The sequence below is a fragment of the Chinchilla lanigera genome, unplaced genomic scaffold, assembly GCF_000276665.1.
Source record: "Chinchilla lanigera isolate Chin_1 unplaced genomic scaffold, ChiLan1.0 scaffold00014, whole genome shotgun sequence".
Taxonomy (NCBI): Eukaryota; Metazoa; Chordata; class Mammalia; order Rodentia; family Chinchillidae; genus Chinchilla; species Chinchilla lanigera.
The window spans coordinates 25,890,723-25,917,259 of NW_004955415.1; the positions used below are offsets into that span (position 1 = coordinate 25,890,723).

The window sequence follows — 26,537 nt, forward strand, 5'->3', positions numbered from 1 at the left end:
GTGTGGCTGTGCATTGTTAGATTTTGAGCAGAGGAGTAACATCTCATGTGCTTTTTAATTTTTTCAGTTTAGATACAATTTCTCATTTTTATTTGTGAACTAGTACACAGAATCCCCAGAGACACTTGGGATTACCAATTGTTAACATTCCTGAGCCACTCGAGACTGTTGACCTGATTGCATATCGCCTCTCAGTATGTCCCTGGGTAGTTATGTAAAAGACTATTCTCATAACCACTCTATCAAAATGAGAAATTTAATATTAATCCCATGTAGCAAAATTAAGACTTTGCCAAGAGCCCAAGAATCCAATCTAGGATTGTATTATGTGTAGTCATGTCTCCTGAGTTTCCTCAGTCTGTCCTCAATTTCATATAGACAGAAACTCTGCATCCATCCATGGATAAATCTATATAATTATGTAAAAACTATGAATTTACAACAATGCCTCAGGCTGTAGTTCAACAGCCCCGAGTGTATTCTAGTTTCCCCCTTTCCTGGGCTGTAACTCCCTTCCACACTAGATCTGTTAACCTCAGCGTATTACATTTTTTGCTGAGAACTCTCATAGGTAACTACAGTAGAAAGTTTGGCTTTAAGAAGGAAGAAGGGAAATGATTTGATCAAATCAGGATATTTTAGTTTTCCTAACCTACCTGTCTTTGAGAATGACTGGAGAAAGTACTATAGTTAGGTTATCTATACAATGTATCTCAACTTTGCGTGTTAGAATCACCTGAGAGGCATTTTTGACTTCTTGTGCCCCATCTGTATCTTAGATCAATTAAATCACTAAGAGTGAAACTCAATCATCAGTATTTTTTAAGTTCTGAGCGTGATTCCAATATGAGTCAAGGTTAAGAATTAACAAAGCAGACTTCTACCTTTGTGAAGGTTACAATAAGGTGATTAGTTCAAGTGGTAATTTTTTCAAAGGCAGCACACTGATAAATAGAAAATAGTGTACAACTAAAATTTACAAGAAGTTTGCATCCCTCCTTCAGGCTTATAGTGTTTTCTGTTTACCTATTTAAGAAATACTTTCGTCCTTGAAGATGTACCCATTGGCAACCTAATGAAAATGGTGAAGCACTGACTACATTTTCTTTTCTCTATTTGCTTTGCCCAGAAATAGCACGTTGTAAACTTCAGCACATGTGAGTCACATGGGTATCCTGTTAAGGTATAGATTCAGATTTAGCCTCTCGGGTGAAGTCTAACACTAGTTCAAAAAACTGATGCCAAACTTAAGGTTTAGGGACCACATCTTGGTGGCAGTTATTTAGTGAGTCTTACTTTGGAGGTGTTAAGAACATCTTTCTACATCTGATAGAAGCTAGGGACTTTCCACTCTGGGTAAAAGTACATCTGTATATGTACGTACTGAAGTGTACACTTTCAAAAGGATCATACACTCAGTTTTGTGCTAAGTATTTTTCTGCATGCTAGAATGATGAACAGGCCTCTGTGTTGTAGAGCTTTCATTGTAGTTGGTAGTTTGTAGACAAACCAGCACTGAGTAGATAAACCAGGCATGTCAGATAGACTTGCTGCAGGACTGTACCAAGGCTGGGAAGATAGGCTGTGGGTTGGCGGACCAAATGGAGTGCGTGTGTTAGGTCATGTGTCTCGGGGGGCATCTTGGCCAGAAACCTGAATGTCCGTATCTGAGGGTAGAGTTTAGATCTAAAATGTCCCTCAGAAGTCTCCTATATGTAAAGGTGGGGCTTGTGGAAGGTGACTGGATCATGGGGGTGCTATACTCAGTAGGTTCATTCATGGCTGAGTAATGGCTGGACGTGTTGTTAGGAGGCGAGTCTTGTTTGGAGTTTGGTCACTGGGGATGTGACCTGAAAGGGTTTACTCTCTCCAGTTCCTTCCTTCTCTCTGCTTCTTGGCTTCCATGAGGTGAGTAGCTTTGCTCTCCATGTCCTTCCACCATGGAGTTTCTGCCTTGGGGGGCCAACTGACCATGAGCTGAATTCCCTGAACCATGAGCCAATTTAAACTTCTTTACCTCTTCAGAGGTTACAGATGACCTGAGAGGGCAAACAAATTCTTTGTACATATTGTTGAGGGGTAGCATCAGACCCATTACCTTGGCAGGGTTAAGTTGTGGGTGTTGGGGATTGTGTTTTCAAAAGCCAGAGATCAACCAGCTTGACAGGAAGAGTCCAGGAGGAAGAGAAGGGAGAAGTCTATGAGGCAGAGGGGCCAGGTCCTAGAGGACAGAGGAGGCCACAGCCAGGAGGCTGCTTCTGCCCCTCTGATTACTGGAGCCTCCCCTGAGATGCTAACAGAGCCAGAGCCTCCTTTTTAAGAACCACAAACTAGGTTTGAAGAATGTATCTGAAATCCAGAAGGAGGAAGCTGAAAGAGCCCAGGTTGGACCCTCAGTGACTGCCGTGCTTGGAGCATTAGGCACATTCCTGCAAGTTCATGTTCCTATTTGCTAGCTAGACTTTCCAGCAATCTCTAGTCTCCCTCTATCTCTGCCCAGTGCAGATGCCAGTGTATCCCAGGCTTCCCGAGGGTGCACCTACAATGTTGGCATCGTTTCCTTATTTCTTCATCTTCAAAAGACCAATGAAAGCTTCACATGAGCCTTAGCCTTCTTTATTCAGTTGTAATGGCTGAAATGTGGCTTCCTTCACCATTTTACTCTGCCCTGGGGGGCCTGAACACAGCATGGCAATCCAAGTTTATGCAGTCTCCATTTCTTAAAGTATCTCTTGGATGGCAATTGTCTTTTAGCTCTCCCGTGTAGAGGATTGGCTGGAGACCACAGCAGCCCTCTGAAACAGCTGCCCGAGCATGATGAAGATTTAGCCTGTGCTTTAGTTTTCCCAGAGATGCTTTTAGCCCCCTAGATTATAGCAAAAAAAAAAAAAAAAAAAAAAGCACAACATTCTACTTTCAGAAACGATTTCAGACTTATCCTTTCCTTGACGTGGCGTGGAATGGAAGATTTAAACTCCCAACTCTCATTTGACAGCAATGAGTGGGAAGAGCAAAGGACTACAATCCCTCTGGGTGACCTTTGTGTCAGGTGGTCAAGAAAAGGCATTGGGCAATTATGTGCCTCAGTTTCCTTGTCTATAATGAAAGTATTGAATAAAACAAGCGTCCAAGTCAGGGTCAACTGTTTAAAAGATCCTCCTCTAAACACAGCACAGATGCATGCACGCACACACACCAAATCCCTTTTATGTACAAACAGTAAAACTCTACTGCATGCACTTAATCATTTTTTTTTAGTTCACCATTGTGATTCCATTGCATATTGTTACCTTCAAATCAGTTGCTCAGACCACCAAACACAAGCATGCACAATTGATCAGAACATAAAAAATTATAATCATTAACTGTTCATTTCAATACTCTATCAGACATCAGCAATACAGCTATTGCAGCTATTCATCTATAATTTATATTTTGTGTTCCTTCTTTCTTTTTTCTTCTTTCCCTCATCCCAGTCATTCCTTCCTTTGAGCAATTTCTTGCCCTTTCCTATCATCTATTGTACATTTTGAGTTTTACCTAGTCTTTCAGGTTCCTAACCAAGGAGACAATATGGTGTTTATCCATCTGGGTCTGATTTATTTCACTTATGAGTATGGTCTCTAGTTGCATCCATTTACCTATAAAAGCCTCGAGATTATCTTTTTTAATAGCTGAGTAATACTCCATTGTACAAAAATACCCCACCTTTTTTATCCATTCCTCAGTGTGTGGGCATCTGGGTTGTTTCCAAGGTTTAGCTATAACAAATTTTAGCCAACTGCCCCTCAGACAAAGGACTTCTCTCCACGGCATATACAGAATTAAAAAAAATCAGCCCTCCAAAATTCAAAGACCCAATCCAAAAGTGGGCATCTGAGATGAATACACACTTCTCTAATGAAGAGATACTAATGGAGAATAAATACATAAAAAAAATGTTCAGCATCATTAGTCATTCGAGAAATGCAAATTAAAACAACACTGAGATTCCATCTCACCCCAGAAAGAATGGCTATCATCAAGAAATCAACCAGTAACTGTAGGGGACAATGAATCTTAGCATATTATTTTAGATAAAATAGTTTTGGTAAAAGCCTACATGGCGCCTTGGGAAGCCTCCCAGGACAGTGTAAGAGCTAATTCCCCAGATCAACACTACCCAGGAATGTCTCCCCAAGATAAGGGGGCGCCTAGGCCTAGGTAACCCTCCATGACCCTGCCTGGGCAGCTCCATCTCCTGGCCCTAGGTAAACATTGTAACCATAAAGGAAATGTATGGTTATCTAAAGGGGACATATAGAACAGAGTACAGAAAGTATATATCATTGTGGTTGGGCTCATGACCGGAGCCTGACCCAGTTACATGGCACAAGGAAAACAACATGTGGCCAGGGCTACAACATTCCTTTCTGTTACCATGGAAACCAAAAATGTATATAACCTGGGAACAAAGACAGGTCCACGCCCACTTCCCGGACTTGCACGTCGGGATGAGAGGTGACTGGTCTAAATTAAAACTTTGTCTCTTCTCTTTGGTCTCTTGCGGAATACAGCCCGAATTTTTGCCATAACATAACAAATGCTGGAGAGGCTGTGGGGAGAAAGGAACCCTATTCCACTGCTGGTGGAAATATAGATTGGTGAAACCACTGTGGAAATCAATTTGGAGATTCCTCACAAAACTAGGATTGGAAGTCCCATTTAACCCAACTATTCCCCTTCTGGGTATTTTCCCAGAAGAATTAAAGATATCATACCACAGCAATATGTGTGCACCCATGTTTATAGCAGCACAATTTGTTATTGCATGCGCTTAATCATACACATGCATACACATGCCCCAAACAACAAAGCCTTTTTATTATACTATGAGCATATTTTGCTTTACCAATTAATCCCTTAGAAAGTATTTGGTACTAATTAATTTGAACTCTTGTCCATTGCTTATTTTGTGCGGTGACTACCCTTGGGGGTGCAGGGAGGAAGTATTACTCTGAAACCACACCATCAATGGAGTTGGAGAGGGCATTGACAGGAATCTCTGCTTGAGAAATGGTGGGGTGGGCATGCACGTCCACCTCATCAGAGAAAAGCCAGCCCTGGATACTCTGTAAAAAGCAGCAACTGTCTGTTTCTCCTAATAAAACATAAAAGATGGGGTCAAAACCTTTTAAAAGTCACTGCTGTATCTCTAGTGCTGAGAACTGCACACAGTAGGTGCTCAGTAAATATTGTTGAATAGATGGTGCTACTACTAGTCTCTTTTCATGGGAAACAGGTCCAGAAGCACAGAAAAGAAGGTAACATGAACCTCTAACACTATCTGCTTCTCAATGACCCATGACCATGACCATTTTGAGCCTAATTTTTGCACATCTAAGAAGAGGTTGCTGTAACTTGGATCTCCAATATGTACCTGTGTGCTAAAGTCTTGGCCCTTAGAGTGGCACTATGGGTTGGTGGAGCCTCTTAGGGATAAGGGCCCAGTGACAGACCTTTAGGTCATGAGCTGTGTGCCCTGGCCAGGGACTTCAGGACTCTGCCTGGTCCCTTTCTCCTCCTCCTCCTTGTCTTCCTCCTCCTCTGCTTCCCACGCATGAGGTAAGCAGGTTTCCTCCACTGCACACTCCCACCATGATGTGCTCACTATGGGCATAAGTAGTGGAACTAACTGACTGTGGACTGAACCTTCCAAATCCATGAATAACTTTCCCTGTGCAAGTATCTGTCATAGCGATGGAAAACTAACCAACACAGAGGTAAAGAAAGGATTTGACCCATTCTTCCCAACCCACCCCTATTTTTCTTTCTCCATTGGTGGGGTAAAAATGTGCCACCAACTAGTATATTATAATCTACCACTGGTCCTGGACCAGCATAACTTCAAAAATTCCTTTCGCAAAGAATTTGTATTCATAAGAATCCTTTGCTTATTATGTAAACTCATGTGTTTGTTAATTAGACTTCTTAAATCAAAATGATTAGTACTACAGGTACAGATCTCACATGTGCAACAGATTTCTGAAATTAGCACGTCTCTGCTCTTAAATTGAAAGAATATGAGGGTGAAATTTAGAAATTAAAAAATGGTTCAAATTTCTCAGCAATGTCCTTCTGATTGGAGGCTTGTTTTATTCAATACTTTCATTATAGACAAGGAAATTGAGGCCCAAAATTGCCCAATGCCTTTTCTTGACCACCAACACAAAGGTCACCCAGAAGGACTGTGGTCCTTTGCTCTTTCCACTCATCACCGGCAAATGAGAATTGGGAATTTAAATCTTCCATTTCCGGCCACATGTCAAGGAAAGGATGAGTTTGAAATCATTTTTGAAAGCAGAATGTCGTGCATTTTTCTTTTTTAACTACAGTTAATTTAGCCTTACCAGATGCACCACTATGGGTATCATTTGTGTGCAAAAGACATAGAGTTTGGCTGTCTCTGGGAAATCCAATACTAAGGAGCCCCCGGAGTCTGGGAGCCCACTGATGAAAGCAGGGGCAGTGGACCCTTCCCATTGGTCAGGGCTGTTTACCCAGAGGTCTGGCTTTCACATAAAAGGCAGGAACCACTGCACTCAGTCCCCACTTCCAGTCAAAGAGTGCCAGTCAGAACAGCAAGAATGAAAATGGCGAGAATATTGTTGCTTTTTCTCCTGGGTCTCACGGGTGTATGTTCAGGGCACGGAGTATTTATGGATAGACTTGCTTCCAAGAAGCTATGTGCCGATGACGAGTGTGTCTGTAAGGAGTTTTTTATGCTTTTCATTATCTTTCTATTATATAACTGAAAAGAGATCCACTAACAGCATAGAACTGAATTGTACTTTGAAGTGAATCTTCTCTGATATGTATTTTATCAGCATGGGGTTTCGTGGTCTGTAAGTTTGGTATCTGACAGTGGAGAATTCACTTCTTCATTGCTGTAGCATTTTGGCTCTAATTCTTCTTGAATTGAACTCCAGCTGCACCCTGGGTGGTATTAGTCACTCTGACTTCCTAGTTTTCTTATGCTTTGCCTTTTTACTGGTATGAAATATAGTCACTTCAATTTATTATTATTTTTTTATCTTCCAGATACTATTTCTCTGGCTAGAGCCCAAGAAGATTACAATGCCCCAGACTGCAGATTCATTAACGTTAAAAAAGGGCAGCAGATCTACATTTACTCAAAGCTGGTAAAAGAAAACGAAGCTGGAGAATTCTGGGCTGGCAGTGTAAGATGAGATTATTAAAAATATGCACACATCTTTACACATGCTGCTTTTAACTTTTCTTCAGTTTCCTATCCTCAACCCTTTGTAATGTTTAAAAATAGCCGGTAAGAACAATACAGAGATTGTAAATGCAAATGCAAAAGTTCAGGTATATTTGCTTTTACTACATTTTAAAGAAATAAAGATTATTTCATAGCAAAGCCAGAGGTGGATTAATGTGATATTTTGGCAAGAAATAAAAGGGCTATACACATCTTGAGGCTTGCACATGCCCTAGCATTTGAATCTCATTCAAAAATATGTAGAAAGTTTGCCAAGGGAAAGGTATGTATGTTGGCAGTCAATCTAAATTTCAGTATTGTTTTAGGAAATTTTAGCAGCATCTTTAATTCCAAAGATCTGCTTCCTTCAGTTAAAACAGATAGAGTGGGCCCTGGAGAGGGATGAAGCCAGGTTGGTTTACTGCCTTTACCAACCCAAAGAAAGGTCCTAAAGAAATCAAAAAAGGATTAAACTGCATTGAATGCTAGCATCTGTTCATATAAATTGCTAAAAACTGAAGAAAATACATCCTTTAAAATAAGTGTCTATTTACTTTTTAAGCATTTTTACTGACTTTCTTTTATATGGATCCTAAAGAAATTTCAGGCAAGTCACAAGATTGCCTAAAAGAAAGCAATTCTAAAGTAATGAGACCAGTCAAACCAGGCCACAAGAAAATAGCCATGTAGCTCCCATGGGTTAATTTAGTCGCCGGAAGAGAAGCTCAGATTCTGCCCAGAGTCCCCTGGAACACAGAGCGAAGGGAAGGTGTTGGCAGTTATGCAATTCTTACTTTCTCGAGAGACCCTCATGTGAGCTTTGCACTGACTTGTACTCCCCTGGGCACTCAGGTTTATGGTGATCACCAGGCCGAGATGGGAATCGTGGGTTATTTCCCCAGCAGCTTGGTCAAGGAGCAACATGTGTACCAGGAAGCCACCAAGGAAGTCCCCACAACGGTAAGTGTCTCAGATCCTGGGGGATGCAAGCTGGCATGACAAAAGCACCATACAACTTAAGGGATGTGTAGAGCAAGTGCCCACCTTCCCACAGCAAATTTCCTGAGGCAGTGGGATTTGGGGACACATTTATACCAGTTATCAGTATTGAAAGATTAGTGCACTTTCTCTATATGCCCCCTTTTCTTTGACTTTATTATCCACTTTATATTCCATTTCTTTGCTTTACTTTTTCGATTTTAGTGGGTTTATAATTGCCTAGTAGGAATCAATTTGATGTTTTGACATATACATATACTGTGAAGTGATTATCATAATCAAGCTTGTTAACATCTATCACCACACAGAGTGAGTTTTGCGTGTGTGTGTGAGAGTGTGTGTGTGTGCAACAGAGAGAGAGAGCGGGAGAGAGAGAGAGTGTGTGTTTTAAAGCAAATTTCAAGTATACAGTTGTTTTCAAGAATACTTGAAAGTACACTTCAAGTATATTTCAAGTATACTCCTTTTGTTTTACATTGGAGTTATCCTGGAGGGAGTCCACGTCATAAATAAAGAAACCAAATTAGTATGAACCGACACAGAGAGTTTGCACAGATTTAAAGACTATAAGTTGGGGGGAAATTAGCACTTGTTTTTGATAAGATCAAAACACTCTAGAAAAAGCTTTGCCTTATTTTTGTGCCTTATTTTTTTTTCTACTTATATATGAAATAAAATCATCTTCTTACTAATGCCCTGGGGTCCTGTAAACTCCTGGCAAAAATAAAAGATCTTCTCTGAGCTGCTTTGCAAGGTGGTTGTTTTGAAGTGATTCTCCGGAAGCTAATTACTGAGCTTCACACAGCGCGCAGCCTACACACATCCAGCTCGCTTGTCATTGCTTCTGAGCATGGAGCTTGATCTGTCAAATAACCAGAAATTAAAAGTTTATCTGAGGACCTTCATTTTAAGTAGTTTTTTACTTCAAGTGATAATTATTTTATATTCTTTGAGGTTCAACCTTGACTTATTTTTAAATCCAATTTTCTGTTTTATTAAATGTGATTTTAAATAAAGAATTTACAGCTATTTTCTGGCCCAGACTGCTTAGTTCAATCCTTTTTCATCTTTTGTTTTTTCCTTCAGGATATTGACTTCTTCTGTGAATAAGAAATTAAACTGCAAGTAAAAGGAAAACACCAAAAATGAAGAAACACAAAACCACAACAGCCAAAAGTGCACTTATCTATTTTCTGGCTTTTTGAAAAGAGCTTGTTACACTAGAGGAGAACTGGAGCTGGGGGCTGGAGGGAGTAGGAAGATGATTTTCAACTTTTTTTTCTACTGGCTTGGTCTTTCCACAGCTGGAGCAAGATGGTATTTGGCTTACACAAGTGAATTAAAACCAAAGTTATTTTTCAGCCTAAAGAATCTTTCTCTGCTTTGAGGATATGCACAGAAGATGGTTTATTACAGTTATTTCTACCTACTGATTCTTTGCAGATCTTTGACTCTCCATATACTTACATGGTAGGTCAGAAATCTTATCTCTAGGAGTAATGTTTTTTAGTGATATGTACCTAAGTTAAGGGCTGGCTCATTAAGGAGAATTCTAGTAGTTTTTATTACTGTTTAACATTTGAAATTTGAATTTGAAGCTCTTATGAATTAAAATAAACCAGTTTTTTAGACGCATAAATGATGTGACTATGGCTTTGAATTTCTCTTTTTAAAAAATTTCACAAATTCTTTCAATTGAAAGATTTTGCTTCTAAACAATCAACATGCCCCCTCATTAAATAAGCATGTAATGAATTAAGCTCCTTTCAATATGAACCCTCATTGGATGTTGTTCAAACTTCAAGTCATCAAAAGTCTGTGGCTTTTTTGCTCCACTTCTATCTCAACTTTTACTTTCTTCTTTCTATGAAAATTTTCTCTCAGCAGGTGTGATGTACTGGTAGCAATAAATCTGATGAGAAAGTGCAGGTTTTGAGATCCCGGTGGGCCCATGAATTTTTCTCTATTTAACTGGAAATCTGCATCGATTGTGTATTATTAATGTCATTCTTTTGGTGTACTCGTGAGTTTTTGTTTGTTTACATGAAATTAAAACACCTGTACTGTGCTAAAAAGTCACAATTTCTGAGTTTTTCTTTTTCACCTGACATTTTTAACAGCTTGGGGGCTGGGGGATGGGATTTGCTTTTGGTTTCAGTGTGAAGAGGGAAGCAGAAAAGACCCCCCTGGCAAGTCAGACACTTGGGCAGTGTCATTTTTCACTTGTATCCACTGTGACTTTGGGTGAATATTGTTTTACCAAGTTTTTATGGAAGCCAGATGAGTAAAATAGTACCCAAAACAAACCAGATCCAAAAGTGCCAGTTACTTTGACTCCAGCTCACTTTATTCCATAAAAAGGTTCCAGATAGCAACAAAAAATTAAGTTGGATGGTATTTGTCCTGCTTCTGTTTCTTCCTTGTTGGTCTCCCCCAGTGTAGATGCTCTGTCACCCCATGAGACACCAAACACCCTTACGGCCCACCTGAGTGACCTGAGGACCTAGCCTTAACCCATGCTTGGGCTCTGCGGCTGAAGTCCCACCTTCCCTTCCCAGTCAGCTCCTACGAACCAGACCCAGTCCATCCAGGAACAGCTGATCACAGATTGGTTTGATTCTCTGGGAGTCAATTTGCATTAAAATAAAATGAAGGCAGGGCTGTCAGTGCCAAGTGTATCCTGGGGAGCTGGATAGGCTGCAGAATCTCAGGCCACCATAGACCTGAGTCAGAACCTGCTTTCAGCAAGGTCTCCAGGGGATTCCTGGCACAGGAGAGAGATGGATTTTAGCTCCACTTCTGATTTTAAAGATTAAAAAAGCAACAAAGTAGATAACCTGGGAGATGAGGCCAAAGGTACTGCAGGATTTCTAGGTTCTGGACCCTATGTGCTGCATCATATTGTAGTCACTCGCTGGCCTGTGGGAAAGGGGGCTGAGCAGTGGTGGAGTGAGGGTTTGGGGCAATGAGCCCTTCTGAGACCCTCACCAGTTGAGAAATCTTGGCATTTTATTACCTATAAGAGGTTGTCAACTGATGACATTAAAAAAATCACTTCCCAATAAAACCCTAAATCTGTGACCTGTGTGTTTGTAGGCTTCCTTGACACTCCAAGCTATGTGCCATGCTGTTCTGCTGCCCAAGTCTCATGCTGTGTATAGCCTGGCTATGGAGTACCTGTGGCCCAGCTCCCTCCTAGAGACTCTCAGCTACCTCAGCTCGTTCCCTTTCAGCCAAGATACAGTGTGAAGCTTCAAGATCCCCACTCACCATTCCCGGTTTTATGCCTCTGATCTTGCCGCCCTTCAGATGACCAAAGATTGATTAGACAACATTAAGCAGAGCAGGGGAGCTGCTGCCACTCCTCTTTAATCTAGGAGATAGTTAATTCCGTTTGTGAAGTGTGTAAGCTTTATGATGCAGCTTGTACTGCCTCCCCCTGGGAGAGAAAAAAGAGATTTAATCCTCTATCTCTGATATCAAAGAATGAACTTCTACCTGTGGAAGCAAAAACAGTGCATGGCAGTGCTTGTGGGCAGGTTTCAGGAGCTATCTGAGGATAAGTGACGGGCTTTGCCTATAGCAGAGCTCTCTCAAGAACTTACTGGTGCAGGGTGAGGTAGGAGGCATGATCAGAACATGCACTGAGTGTTTCAGTTGAAAAATTATTACAGTAAAAGACACAGTGCCACTAATTCTCCTCAAAATACACTCCCTCGCTTCAAAACACACTTATCCCATCGTTCTTTTTTTTTTTTTTTTTTTTTTTTTGACAAAGGGTCTCACTATGTAATTCAGGCTGGCCTCGAACTCAAGGCAATCTTCCTGCCTCAGCCTCCCGAGTGCTGGAATTACAAGCATGTGTCACCATTTCCTGCTCTGTCCCATCTTTCTTGCTGCTCTCTGAAACAGCTCCAAAGTCCTCTTTTGTGAGTGACTTTAGTTGCCCCATCATGACTGCCTCAGTGGCTTGCACTGATCCAAAATGTTGACTTTTCATGGTCATTTTGACTTTGAGGAAGAGACACAAGTCTCACAGTGCCAGACCTGGTGGATAAGATGGATGAGGACACACAGGGAAGTTCTTACAAGCCTGTCTTTCCGCTGGATGGCACACGGCAGCCTTCACTCATAGACACTACAGAGGACTTCCCGAATGGCTTCAGAAATTAGCGTGAATGATGGGATAAGTGTGTTTGAAGCAAGGTAGAGGATTTTGAGGGAAATTGATGATAATGAGTCTCTCACTGTAACAATTCTTACACTTTTTTTGAGACAGGGTCTGACTCTGTAGTTCAGACTGGCTTGAACTCACTATGTAGCCTATGCTGGTCTCCAACTCAAAGTATTCTTCCTGCCTCAGCCTCCCAAGTGCTGGAGTTATAGGCATCCACCACCATGCCTGCCTTAAATCTTTAATTTAAATATTCATTGTAATTTTTTATCACACCTTATAAGCAGAGAAATGGACCCAATGCTAGGGGAGTTGGAGAATCACACTTGCTTGTAGGCAATAAAATGACATCAGGTTTGAGGGAAGTGTGCTAGGTAGTTTTGGTGATGGCTCAGAATAGTCAGGTGATGATAAAAGAACCCAGTGTTATGGAGCTTTGAAGTAATGTGAGCTGCTGTTTCTCAGCTGTGCCCTTGAGCAAGGTTCTAGCCTCATTACACCTCAGTATTCCTGAGTGTATATAGGATCAACACCACCACCTGTTCTAGGTTTTGAGAATTAAATATAAATATGTTTACACGGTCTGGATAGTTAAGTAGCAGCCACTATCACTGGACCTGCTAGGGCTGCACAGAAAATAGGCATCTCTCAATGAGCTGCTGCTACAACCTGCTAGGCATTGCACAGATAAAAGTCACAGTTATTGACTCAGATCATCTTGAATTTCTAAATAAAAGACATATGTAACATTTCTGGACTTCATAAAACTTTGTGAATTTATTTTGTTTTAGGATCGCCTGAAATTATCTGACATATTCCAAAAATCATTCCACTAGCAATGTGGTGATGTGGTATAAACATGATCTGGATTCCAAGACTCAGTTCTACCCACAGTGCTTTATGAATACCAACATACCTGAGAGTCAGTGAGGCCACACCTTCAAGGCCCAGCATACTGAAGCTGTGTAGAATTCACTTCTCTGTGAGCATGTGAAACAACCCCAGTCTTCTCAGCAAAGTGGGACTGTTTCAGGTGCGCGTGTCCATCCTAGCAAGGGGTAAACAGCAGCACCCCTGGGGAAACCAGCCTCACAGAGGGAGTGTCCCTGCAGAGTGTGAGCTCCTGGAGTGTCCACAGCTAGTCACTTGCTGTGACTGCCGGGTGGTATTGTCCCTCTTCTCTCTCCATCCAATGTCTGCTCAAACTCTTAGAACTTCATTGGCTGTTGTCTTATATGAGACCGAAAGCACAGATGGCCCAAGAGACCCCTAGAAAGACAGGACAGCTCCATGGGCTGCTGTGGGCATTCACCTGAAGACTGAGATCAGCAGATTCCACCCCTCCAGAAAAGTGTGCCCTGGTGTGGGACCATTCTCATCTCTGGCATCATGTCTAAGCCAGGAGAGTACAGGTCATGGTGACCACAGTTGGTCTTGACCCTTTGTCACTGTTCCACACCATGAGTGAGGAAGAATGACTCAGGCTGTGTTGTTTGTGTGACCATCCTCTTGCTTCCCAGTTCATCTACAAAGTGGGGATGGTAACACTGGGCATAATTATGAGGGTAAAATGAAATGAGATGCTGCGCATCAAATCACCCAACAGTGCATGATACACAGCACGTGTGCAGTGAACTACAGTGAAATTAAATTAAAACTCAGAGGGCTTTAGAACATTTCTGAATGGAAGAGCTACAGTTTTTTGAAGTGAATTAAAAGTATCTCTTGAGCACCTGTGCTTCATGATTTTCTCCCTAGCTTTGTCTGGGCGCCTTGTCTGTAAGGCACTTTCTCAGTACAGTGATGCAAACATGAGCATACACAAGCACGTGCGTGCACAGACACACACACGCATACTCAAGCCCGATAAATATTTTTACAAAAGCTGCTGTGATACATCTTCTTTGCCTTCATTATCAGGAGGTGGCTGATGCTCTGCCAAAAAGATATGTTTAAAAGTCTAAGCAAAAGAGAACAAGCCAGGTTTCCTGTTAGGAGGGCCCTGTCCCTCCGAGGCTCCCTTACGTTCCTGCTGTAAGCCCTTATGGCTCACACCCTCCCAGATTCTTGAGTAACTGTGAACAGCAGGTGGCCCCTAACTCATCCTGCTGTTCCACAGCCACCCAACAGTGACTTCCCTTGACTTCAGCCACACTTTGAGTGCTTGTCCTTGGGATAACTCTCAAGGAAGTGGCGGGGGTCCTTTGCAGTAAAACCTCTGTAATCCTGCAGAAGCTATTGACACTGACCTAAATAATGGGTCTGTAGATCTGTAGAATTCTTCATTTTCAAGTTACTGGGTTTTGAACTCTGTTTTCTGGTTTCTTCCTGGGAAAAAAACATTCACCAAATGGCAAGAAAGGGCAGCTCAAGGCAGGGCTGGGTCATCTGCTGACAGCATTGGGTGATCATTCCTGATAACTGGGCTGCATACTACTGCTCTAGCCATTAGCGTTGCTTTTTGTTCAATGCTATACCTCCAGTTTGAGGGGCAAGTGGTCAGGACTGGTGTTTTTGCTTTATGCAAAGCTGTATGAGAGAATCAGAAGTCATAATCCTCATGAGGTGTGGAGAATACAGACCTGTTCTTTAGGTTCCTATAAATCCATAAGGTCCTTTCTAAACCAGACCTAGCAAGGCTTTTCCAGACTTGCTGTGTGTGTTGGTCCAGGGCTATGGAGCAGCTGAAGGCGCTGTCGGAATTAGCCGTGAAAGTCGACCTCTCCGAGAAACATCCGGGTGATCGCGGGTCCCCTCATCCCACCTCCCACTCCCAAACTGCCTCCAAGAAGGCACAGTCTATCAGAAACGTAGCTGAGTCACAGGTGACCTAGTTCCTTGCTCACAAGGAGCAGTGACTAAATCCAGCAGTAAAGATTTAGAAAACCCTGGCGCATTTCATAAGCCTGGAAGGAAGGTAATTGTTAAGAGCGTCTTTCTCATTAGCATCCCCTGCTCCTGACCTGAGATAAATGTGGTCCTTTATTGCTTCTCGTGTTTACTGGCTGAGGAGACATGTGTGCCCTCATGGATCCAATTCAACACAGGGAAATACCAGTAAATATGTTCACTCATATATTTAAATCAGTCTGGAGGGGGTGAGCCCTTTAGTTCTGAGTGGAGAGAAGAAATAGGAGCAAGCAACAGGAAGACACTCATTTCTTCAACAATCACCTTCATCTATTTGGAAATGGTGAAAACAAAATAAGCAAAAGAAATGGCTTCTGCTTCAAATACTTCTTGTTCTACCCTTGAAACACAACTTCAGGCCCTCCAATGTCTTCTGAGCAGAATCACCTACAAACACCAGGGTGTATCAGCGATTTAATCAGGAAAATGATCTATCGATCCATAGGCTTTATATAATTGACCCTCTATATAATCTTGCCCATTATTAACTAAGACAGAGATTGCTCCCCAACTCCTGATTTAAATATTTTTCTAAGGAGAAATTACTTTTCTGTCAGCCGTGAGCAATTGTTTTAATCATTTTTCCCGAGCGCATACCACGCTGAAGTCAGCACCTTGGAGGGTAAAAGATGAGGTGGTTCTGCTAACTATCTCACCACCTCTCCTGCCTCCTCCCTGTGAGCTTTCCTTATCTGCCTCCTGTTTGCTTCAGCTTGTGAATTTATCCAGCCAAATGAATTGGTCAACATGGGAATGTTAATTTGTTTGAGTGAAGCAGTGTCAGCCTGGAAAAAAAAGAAGGGTGTCAATACCAACTTTTAGATTTCTACCAACCAAATACAGAATCCTTGAGTCATGGCCTCTGGGCACCCATCCAGCCCTCTTGCCGGACTCTCCCTCACCACTCATGGTTTGTCATCTCACTTCTGGTTCCTTAGCTTTCCCTGCCTCATGACTCCAAACTGATTTAAGGAACTACTAGAAATTAGCTTCTAGATCTTTCCCTGGACTTTCACTTACACTGTAGTGCCACCACAAAGGGATCAGCAGACAAAGCCTAAGCTTTGGCTCCTGAGTACCACAAGGTGTCACGTTGATTTCTGGGAGCTGATTTGAGCCAATGCTCAGTGGACAGCAGACAGCAGAGAGGCCCCGTGAATCTGCTGCATGCTGGACTGTCTTGTAGGAAAAGGTTGGGGGCCACTGGCATTGCTCTAGGTGAGATGGGTTCCCAAATCCCATTGTTAACTCTAGCAACCTGGCAGAGGGTCATGGGGAATGAAATCAACATTTGTGAGCACCAACAGTGAATCAGTGTTATTGATCTGGCTCCCAGATGCAGACCGGAGGTGGGGATTTATGCACAGTGACTGTTAGGGCGTGGATCTAAAATGTCTTCCTAGAGCCCATGTGTCAACGGGTCCATCCCCATTACAGTGGTGCTCAGAGTTGGGCTCTCTGGAAGGTGATTGGATCACAGGGGCTCTAACCTTATCAATGGGCTAGGCCACTGGTGGATTCATAGCTAAATGAGCTACTGACAGGTGGTGAAAATTTCAGGAAGTGGGGGCTAGGTAGAGGAAGTAGGTCATGGGGGAGTGCCTTTAAAGGGTATATTTTGTGCTTAGATCCTTCTTCCTCCCCACTCTTTTTCCCTGCCTCGACGAAGAGAGCAGCTTTGCTTTGCCACATACCTCCCACCATGACGTTCTGCCTCAGTACAGCCACAGAAAAAACAGAACCAAGGGACCATGGACTGACACCTCTAGAACTGTGAGCCAGAAATAAGTCTTTTTTGATTTAAGGTGATTTTTTTTTGGGGGGGGGGTATCTTGCCACAAAAATGGAAAGCACACTAACATGGTGATTTCTCCAAGAGTGACTTCCAAGGGGAAAAGGTTAAAGAAAGAGGGAAAAAGGGGGAGGGAAGGGGAAGGAGCCAGGGCAAACTGGCATTTCAGGGCACTTTGGAGTGTGGTAATTCATATCTTAGACCCTTAGACCAAAAGCTGAGAAATCTGAGTTTCGATCTGGCCTGCCAGGCTTTGCTTTGGTCCGAATGTGTCTCTCAAATTTTATATGGTAGGAAATGAACCCACAAAGTCATATGTTAATGGGGATAACTGGGAGGGGGTTGGGCCATGAGGACTCTGCCATTTATGGATTAATGCATTCAAGGATTATTGCAGGCTATGTCTCCACAGTGGCTTCGTCATGCTAGTCTTTGTTATGTGTGCTCTCTCTAGCACCCTTGCTCTGTCTTTCTGAGTAATGCCCTTTGCCTAATGCAAGAAGGCCCACACCAGGTGCCAGAACCAGGCTCTTGGACCTCTCAGCTTCCAGAACTGTGAAGTAAGTCAACCTCTCTGTTCTTTACAAATTGCTGAGTCTCAGGCATCTTGCTCTAGTGGCAGCAAGTGGACTAAGATGTCATTGACCAAGGCTGCGGTGGGAAAGTATCATCCCAGGAAACTCTGCATAAAGACAAAGTGGTCCTGAGTAGGTTGTGGATGCTGGAGGTGGGAAACAAAACACACAGATTCCCAGGGGAATGTGGAGATACCAAAATGGCGTTTGAGGGCAGTTGGGTGTCACACTAACTTTTCTTGCTGTCGCTGGTTTTGGACAGTTGCTTTTTATTTCGTTTCATTTCATTCTCGCGTAATCTCTGAAAACGCACAAATCCCTGCCAGCCTGTGTGGGTACAGAGGCTAATCTGGCCTCTGGTTTGCTTCTGTAAACCCGTCTGAAACTTTCTGACAGGCACAGCAGGTATGGGAAGCTTTGACGGGACAAGAGTGCCCTCAGGTGGTCAGATAGGGTCTGGCGCACAGAGACTGGATTCTAAAGCAACTGCTTCTGTAGCAGCCTGTGGAATTCTCTCAGAGCAGCCTCTCTATACTACCGCGGTCCCAACTCACACTTTCTCAAAATCTGCTTGCCACTCAGCATAGATAGGGATATTAACATGCCTCTCTTGCTTGACTTCTAACAGATTTAACTAAACAGAAAACTTTCATGTTAGGGGAAAGCTAACATTTCACTTTCAGATCTATTTTGCATGTTTGCTTTTGATACGAAGCCCTGCAGAGTTTATAATTTGTTTTCGTTGATTTAATTCATTTATAGAAAAGCAGCACTAGCACCTTGCACTCAGAGAATAGAAACTTGTCTAGAAAACAATTAACACGACCCTTAGCTCCCTCTGGGGGTGCCATAGGGTGGCCGAAAGGCATAGCATCAATTAGTGTCCCACATCACTCTGTGACTTGTAGGAGCCAGACAGTTCGGCCTTACCACCCACAACCTGTCCACAACACATGGAGGGGAAATGATTAATAAAACACTCCTCTGAGTTTTCACTTCATCTAGCAGGAGGGGTCTTGATTAGTGGTGACTTTGACCATTCCCCACAACAATGTTCCCGCCAGGGACATTTGGCAGGGAACAGAGACATATCTTATGGGCATGGAGTGAGCTGAGGCCTGGGGGGTGCTGCAAAACTCCCGACAGTGCAGAACAGGGCCCCTCACCCAGGCTACTCCACAGCGGAAGGTGAATGGTGCTGCGGCTGAGACGCCATACTCCAAGAAGTGACATTAAACATCAGGTGACGTCTGAAAGAATGACAAATGGTAGGAAGGCCTAAACAATTATCTGGCTGGGTGTTTGTTTTCCAAGTCCAATCTGGAGAGTATTTGTTTTGTAACGAGCCATTAGGTAGAGCTGGTACCTGAAAAATAAGTCTCTGCAGCTCATTCTGCCGTGTGCACCAGCACACCAGCCAGGCTGTCCACATGGAGATAGAACCGCAGCCTGCAATCCACTGCTTACAAGCCTTCCCTTACGTCCTTTCTCTATTATTTTATATGCTTCATGCCCTCGCTGTGCACAGCCTTGCCCTCAATTTAACATTTTGCCAAATGCTCCCATCAGCCGCTACAGGAGGGCGCCGGGCTCGTGATGCGCTGGTGTATGATGGGGTCGGAAGGGGGCTCTGCATTACATCCGGGGTCTTTTTCCATCTCCTCTCTGAGACGGCTTAATTGCTTTTCAGACAGCTATCATGTCCTCCTCCCTTTACCGCTCCATCCTGGAGATGATTACAATGTTCTATTATTTTTCAAATAAAAATAGCACTTCCTTACCCCCCTGTAATGTATGCATTGTTCAACTGTATAGCACCAGCTGTCTCAGCCCTCCGGGGAATCTCTGTTGTCTTTTATTTCCCGTCTTTGCTATTGTCATCCAATTTAACCTTTCTGGAGAGAGTTTCCCAGGCACACCATTCTCTGTATAAAGTCTCTGGGCATTTCTGGATACAATGAAAATTTAAACACCGCACACTGAGCCCAATGTTGACGTTTCTCAATTCATGGAGAAGGAATTCATTTAAACATTAATAACTAGATGTGCAATGTACTTCGTACCATATTATTCAATTCAGACAAGGGGAGAAAGATAATCGGTTCTCATCTGTCAGGATTGTGGGTTTAAACGAGATATGTAATTGGAGGCCTAATGGCTCATCTGAAATGTGTTACTTTTTTCTCATCTGTGGACATAGACTTGGAATGAAACCTGAAGTCAGTTTTTTGATCTAATCCACATTGTTACTGTTCATAGTTAAATAAGGCTTGTGTGATTTTTTTGAAGTTTCTATTGAATTTAAATTCAAAAGAAATAAAACCTCTCACTCTCATGTGATGTTGGGTTGAGTTTTTCAGAATGAACCCTGAGAAACAGGGAAAGAAGAGATGGCTAAAATAGACTCTAGGGGCTGGAAGGCAGGTGAGGGTCTTCCACATCCTGTACTCCTGGGCCATCTCTCCTCCTGAAATGTGAAAAGAAAGGGACATCCAGGAAGGAAAGAACAAAGTGTCTTGCAAAACACAACCTCAAATCACCATAAACATCCAAGATACAGGGCTTCCGGAGCACAGGCTGTACTGGAGAATGTGGCTCAGACTGGAAGTCTACTGAGACTTCCGACATCCAACTCCCTCAGATCTAGGCTACCTGGTTCATGGAACGGATTCAACTAGGCCTGCAGCCCGGTAGCTGATCCTCTTGACCACACAGGGAAAGAAAGGTCAAAGAGAAAGAAGGTTAGGTGCCACTGACCCGTGGTCCATACCACCTGCACCCTTGCCTGGGCAGATAGTGTCGCTGTAGTTTCCCCTTATGTTTTAGTCACTTTGCGTTTTGCTTAGACAAAATACCTAGCACTCACCACTTAAGGAAGCAGAGGTTTATTGTGGATAATATTTCAGTCCATAGCCGGCTGGCCTCAAGGCAGGACAGCATGGCAGAGGGGCCTGGCAGAGGAGAGCTGCTCACAGCATGGCTGCCAGGAAGGAGAGAGTGAGGGGAGGGTGATAAATGCTTCCAGGCCATGCCCCAGTGACAGCCTCTTCCAATCACACTGCACCTTCTCACCTCAGGTCAGCCATAGCACCCTACAGTCCACTCACCTGCGTCAAGCCCCAACTATGAGTACATAAGGCTTCTGGGTGACACCGCAATATAAACCATAGCACTTTTTATGCCAATCCACAAGTGCCAGGGAATTAATACCCTCAGGAGTCCTTAGCCAATGATTGACAGGAGTTGGGGTATCACACAGAGGGGATGCCCCCTAAGTGTGTTGTCTCCACTGACTCTCAGAGATTCCAAGTGACAATGAGCACCAGGCTCCCCCTGGGGATGGCTTTCTAAACATCACACCCAGGGAGTGGCTTTCTCTTCTTTTTTAATTTTTTTTATTTTAAAAAGGAAAGAAAAATAAAACAAAATTTCAAAACAAGATAATAGCAGAGTAACAATGGTTAATACATTGCATATTTTTATCTTTAAATTAGTTACTTAGAGTACAAGACATCAGCATTTAATTTTCCAAACAATATTAGCACAAACATTTCTTTTCAATGAACTAAGACAAATTAGTAGTGTAACTGTCTTAACTATGATATATATATTTTTTTTCCCTTTGCTTTTCCCTTCCTTATTTTCTCCATTCCCCCATCCCACTTTCTGTTTTCTTTTGAAGTTCCTTTCTATTTTACAATATCTGTTGTACATTTTGGATCTTATTCACTCAGCTTCTCACACTAGGGAGACAATACAATGTTTGCACATGTGCATCTGGTTTCTTAAGGACTCCTGAGGGTATTAATATAGTCTCAACTTGTATCCATTTACCTACAAAAGTCTCTAATTTATCCTTCTTTATGGCTGAGTAATACCTCTGTATAAAAATACCACATCTTTTATATCCATTCCCTGGTTTTTCTTTTCTTTCCTGCCTCAGCTTCCTGCTCTTCTACTGAAGTTCCCAGAGAAATCTCTCGTACCAAGACCCTTGTTGCAGGCTTTGCTTCTTGAGGAAACAACACCAAAGCTGTGATGGCTCTGTCTCCAGCAGGAGGGCCTTGTCCAGGCAGCTGGAAGCAAAACAGGGTGTGGGAAGTGGCTTAGCATGCAAAGGTGCAAGAGGCCACCTCGCCATGTGGCTTCTAAACCTTATCACCCACACCTGCCTGTAGAACTTGGAGAGTGAGTGGCTCAGATCTGACCAGTGAGATTTTCAATTCCTTCTGCACTGGGGAAGAGGTGGTAGAAGACAGCATGGCAGCAAGGTTGGAATTTTTCCCCTCAATTTTCCTGCTCACCCAATTCCACCCCTCCCAAATAAAAGAAAAAAAGTTGAAACAAAGATTTCGCTTCCCAGCAGTCTAGGTTCACCCAGGCTACTCATATGGCAGAGTGGCAAATACTCCCAGCAGTCTATGATCGGAGCCCCTTCCAAGCCCACACTGAGCAGGAGGAAGGAATAGGATTTGTCCTTAGTTCATATTCAAATCTTCTAATTCCTTGCCATCCATGGCTTTCAGTCTCATCACACGGGGCTGGCTGTTCAAACAAGACAAGTCTTTAACTCCTCCACTTCCTGATTGGAACATAACTCTGAACCGTGAGAGACTAGTAGTGCAGCCCTTCGGGTGTACTTTATTAAAAGGCAAGATTATGCTCAAAGCAAAGGTTAGGCAAACATTTGCTTAATGCCTTAGAACTTAACAGAAAGGGAACATGTTCCCAAGCCAGAGAGCTGAAGAAAGTCACTGTCAGGTTAAGAAAGGTCTTTACTTAAAGGTCAAACTAAAATATAATGGGAAAGATAAAATAAAACTTGCAATAGAGGTTCTTTTATTCTAGAGAGATTGGTTTTAAGTGGATATTTGCTTCTTTCAAAGTTTCAAAAATTTACATAACAGTTCTGAAGCACAGTTATTTTTAAGTGCAAATGTATAATTGAAGGAGTTCCATTAAACTGGCCATTCATTGGTGCACGCTTTGGCTTAAACTAGGGGACAGTTAGCAAGCACAAGGATGTCCCAACTTCCTCCTTCCCAGCAAGACTCAACCAAGTCCCTGTTCCCTTAGGACACCCACTCCCTGCAGGCAGCTCTGTGTCCCTAGGAGCCACGCATGGCCTGATTTCCACCAGGTCACATTTCCTAATGGCTCACGTGGAGGAGAACACAGAGCCATCTGCCAGGGGAAGGAGCCACAGGGCCCGGCAGGGAAATGGGGCAGGGTCTGGGTTTGGGGTGCTCCTCAAGTTCCCTAAAGTCCTGCATGTAGGAGGTCACCCCTACTTTGAGCAGCCTCCAGGCAACACTACCTGCTCCATGACCAAATGAATAAAGAGGAGAGAGGCTGTGGTTCTGTCCAAAGCCCTTGGCTATGTACGTTCTCCAAATTTAGCCCTTTTTCTCATTCCCACCTGATTTAATCAAACCCTCTGAGAAACCTGTTTGAACGTCTTACACAGCATTAAAAGGACCCCATCACCATGACACAGCAAGATTTTTGATGGATGGTTTGGCTTTGTGAGATTTGTAGCAGGTAATCTAGTTCTTCCAAATGCGTTGGTAGCAGTGGTAAAAGCTTTGCCAAACTCATCTACTTGTTCTTAAATAATCACTGTTGCTTCACTGCCACAGCTGCCTCACAAGCCCCATCCCTGGGAACAGCATGACCTCTAACAGCCATGGGGTCAGTTCAGGGACAGCACATGCGCCCCAGGCTCAGCTTCCTGTGGAGCGGCTGCTGCCCATGTTCTCAAATCTGCTTCTCCTCCTCCAGCAGGACAGAGCTTGCCTCCTCTCCTTCTCTCTGGGATCTGGCTCCTCCAAGGTCCCACTGTTTTGGAAGCGCTGATGGCTCAGACATATTTCCTGCACTTTGTCCAGTTCTACTGGTCCTTCATGAAAGGGTTGGTTTGCAGGCCTGGGCTGGAGCCGGACTCATTTGTGTACTCCTTCCACAGGACAGATGAGTCACCATTTGCCGAGCATATAAGAGTCTGGTTTGTCTGAATTGGCTATTGTGACCAAATAATAAGCTTGCTGTCTGTCACTAGGCCTGTGCCCTAGGTGTGACCCATGCTGAGTTGACATGTGTAACAACTGGGTTTGGGATCTAAGGAAAAGAAGTTTGAGCAAGATGCCTTGAGGGGAGGGGAGAACCATACGAAGCAGACTCAGTACCGCAGGGTAATTGGGGAAGGATAATTTAGATTTCCGCATTTAGAAAAAGAAAAGGTAGCGTGTATTTGTGTGAGTGTGTGTGCGTGTCCCACGAAGTGTACTAACAGATGAAAGTGCTATTAGAGAGAAAACTTGGGAAACTGCTGAGTGGTCATATTTCTAATGGAAGTTAATAACTTGCTGCAAACCCGAGAGGGAAGTATTTTGTCTTAGCTTTGCCATTAAGCACAAGCCCAAACTCCCAGCACATGATTTATAACCCTCAAGGCTCTGCAGATTTCATTAAAAAGTACTAAATAAAGCCCGACGCCTCCCAGGGTGTCCCAAGCCTGGGATATGGAGAGATAAGGGGTCTTCAAGTCAGATCATAGGCAGCAGGAGCTCATGGATACAGGGTAGAGGAGAGTTGCAATTAACACACATGCACACATGCATGCACACACACATACACACACATATGCATGCGCGGAGACATGCGTAGTTGGTAGGGACAATCTATCTCGCTCTCATGCCCTCTACAGGAGATCGCATTTTTCAAAGATGATCACAGAAACCACATGCTGAGCCTACAACGAGCACAGGCTGTCCTTCTCTGTTAAAAGCTGGGCTCTACTCCATCCCTCACTAGTGGCCGGCTGACAGCCAGCACTGGCCACCCATCATCGATGTCATCAGCAGCAGATATGCAACAAGAGCAGCTTAGGGTGGGTGATTCCAGCTCCCAACCCTTGACTACCCGCATCTACTCTGCATGGAGCAGAGCTGAGCTGTCCCGATTTGCAAGTTCATGGCAAAATAAATGTTGCGTTTAATTATAAAATTTAGGAGAGGTTTGTTATGCAGCAATAGCTAACTCCTCTCCCCCACTTCTCAGTATAGCATTTGTAAGAGCTGCTTAGATGTTGTTTGTGACAGAAAGAAGCCGAAGAGACAGTGTCTGCCCAGTGCATTTGTGGTGTACTTGAAGATGCAAAGGCAAAGTTCTGGTCAGTGAAGCCTCCACCCACAAAACCTCCTGTAGGCGTGATTGGCAGAAATACTGCGTGCGGTTCTGGCCCCAAGCTTTCAACACACTGGCTTAGAGTCACTGTTAGTCACTGTATTTAGAAAGAATTAGAGAAGAAATTGAAGCTGTATTTGACCAAGGTCACCAGCGGATTTCCTATATCTGTTAACTCTGTCTTCCTCTGACAGTGAGCTCCAGAATTCAGCAGTACACAGCCCACCCTGAATAAAGATGTGTGATGTTTCGTACCATCCCCTGCAGCTCCCTTCACCTCACTGCACCCGTGGAGGGAGGTTTGTTATGCAAGTACACACTCGGTCTCTTCTTTCTTCTCTGGAGCTGCAGAAAAATAGGCTGCGCACAACATAGACATGCAGGACCCAATGTCCTGGGGACGGCCCTTGGCCAGTGGAGGATGGAGGTTGATGGATAAGGGCCACAACAGCCCCTTCTTTGGATGGAGTAGCACAGAGAATTCCTGCAAGACTGAGCCCAGTGCCCAGAGCAGCAAGCTGCTCAGTAACTAACATCCCATAGCTGGCTATCTCTACTCACCCACTTCTGTATTCTGGGTCATCTCCCGGATCAGCACTGTGCCCAAGTCCCCACTTCAGGGTCTGCTTTTGAAAGAACTGGAACACGATTCATTTCCCAGCATCCCTTGTGGACAGGTGTGACCACAGCCCCTTTTCTGCCTCACTGAGCTTCTATTTCAGACAGTGTGATTTCTCTTTTGTTTCTCCCAGTCAGTGGTGCTATTGTCTGAATCTTCTTGGCATAGCAATGAGGATTACAAGTTCTAGACCCCTGGATCAGATTTCTACAGTTCAAATTCCACCCAGAAGTTGCTTAACCTTGTTGTGTCTGTTTCTTCATCTATAAGAAAAAGCTGATGCTGATCATGGGAATCTTACTGTGGGTGAGAAATGAAGACATATGGGTAAAGTGGTTAGAAAAGTGGCTGATAATGTTAAAACATCGCAGGCAGTGTGATCAGAAAATGTGGTGAATGCTGCCACTGCCTGCCGTCCACTGGGAAGGTAGGGCTCCTCACTATGGAAAAGTGGCCCACGGAACCTTAGCAACAGCGAGTGACAAGTTCCAACATGTTCAGTGAGGCTGGTTGCCTGTGAGCTGCAGCTGAGAGAAGGTGTATTTTAAAATGCGCTGTAAATTGTGGATCACAAACAATACATGGACAGGAACTTTTGTTCCAAATTGCACAGCAAGTGCTAAAGAAACAAACAAAATGTTAAAGTTAGTTTGTAGGGATCCACAGGGGCCAGGAAGACAGTTTACAAGTGGTTCAAGTGGTGTTGTAGCGGCTGTAAATTATTTTTGTTTTTGTTTTTGTTTTGTTTTGTTTTTTTGAGACAGGGTCGTCCTATGCAGTTCAGGCTGGCCCTGAGCTCACTTTGTAGCTCAGACTGGTCTCGAACTCCCAAAGATCTTCCTCAGCCTCCCAAGTGCTGGGATTACAGGCGTGCACCACCACGCCAGGCAAGCAGCTGTAAATCTGGACAAGAAGCGGCTGTAAATCTGTAAATCAAGACAAGAAGAGGTTGGGATGTCCTCCAACATCAAAAACACAAGTCAGCATTGAAAAAGTAAGTGAAATGATTTTATCAAAGAGGT

General features: G+C 43.5%; 1 protein-coding gene and 1 long non-coding RNA gene across 2 annotated transcripts in view; one reads left to right on the forward strand and one right to left on the reverse strand.

Annotated features, from left to right (window-relative positions):
* The window catches only part of LOC102008088, a 29,329-nt gene extending 3,735 nt beyond the window's left edge, over positions 1-25,594 (reverse strand). The window contains exons 1-4 of the long non-coding RNA XR_260315.2: positions 25,458-25,594; positions 13,351-13,703; positions 11,531-11,699; positions 8,950-9,122 (exon numbers count right to left, since the gene is read on the reverse strand). This is a non-coding gene — a long non-coding RNA (uncharacterized LOC102008088). The remainder of the gene's footprint in view (positions 1-8,949; positions 9,123-11,530; positions 11,700-13,350; positions 13,704-25,457) is intronic.
* On the forward strand, positions 6,598-10,337 carry Otor (otoraplin). The gene is made up of 4 exons (XM_005380903.2): positions 6,598-6,747; positions 7,081-7,220; positions 8,114-8,221; positions 9,347-10,337. Exons 1-4 carry the CDS (start codon positions 6,627-6,629, stop codon positions 9,368-9,370), a joined length of 393 nt encoding a protein of 130 aa, XP_005380960.1. The 5' UTR covers positions 6,598-6,626; the 3' UTR covers positions 9,371-10,337.
* Positions 25,595-26,537: the final 943 nt, after the last annotated feature.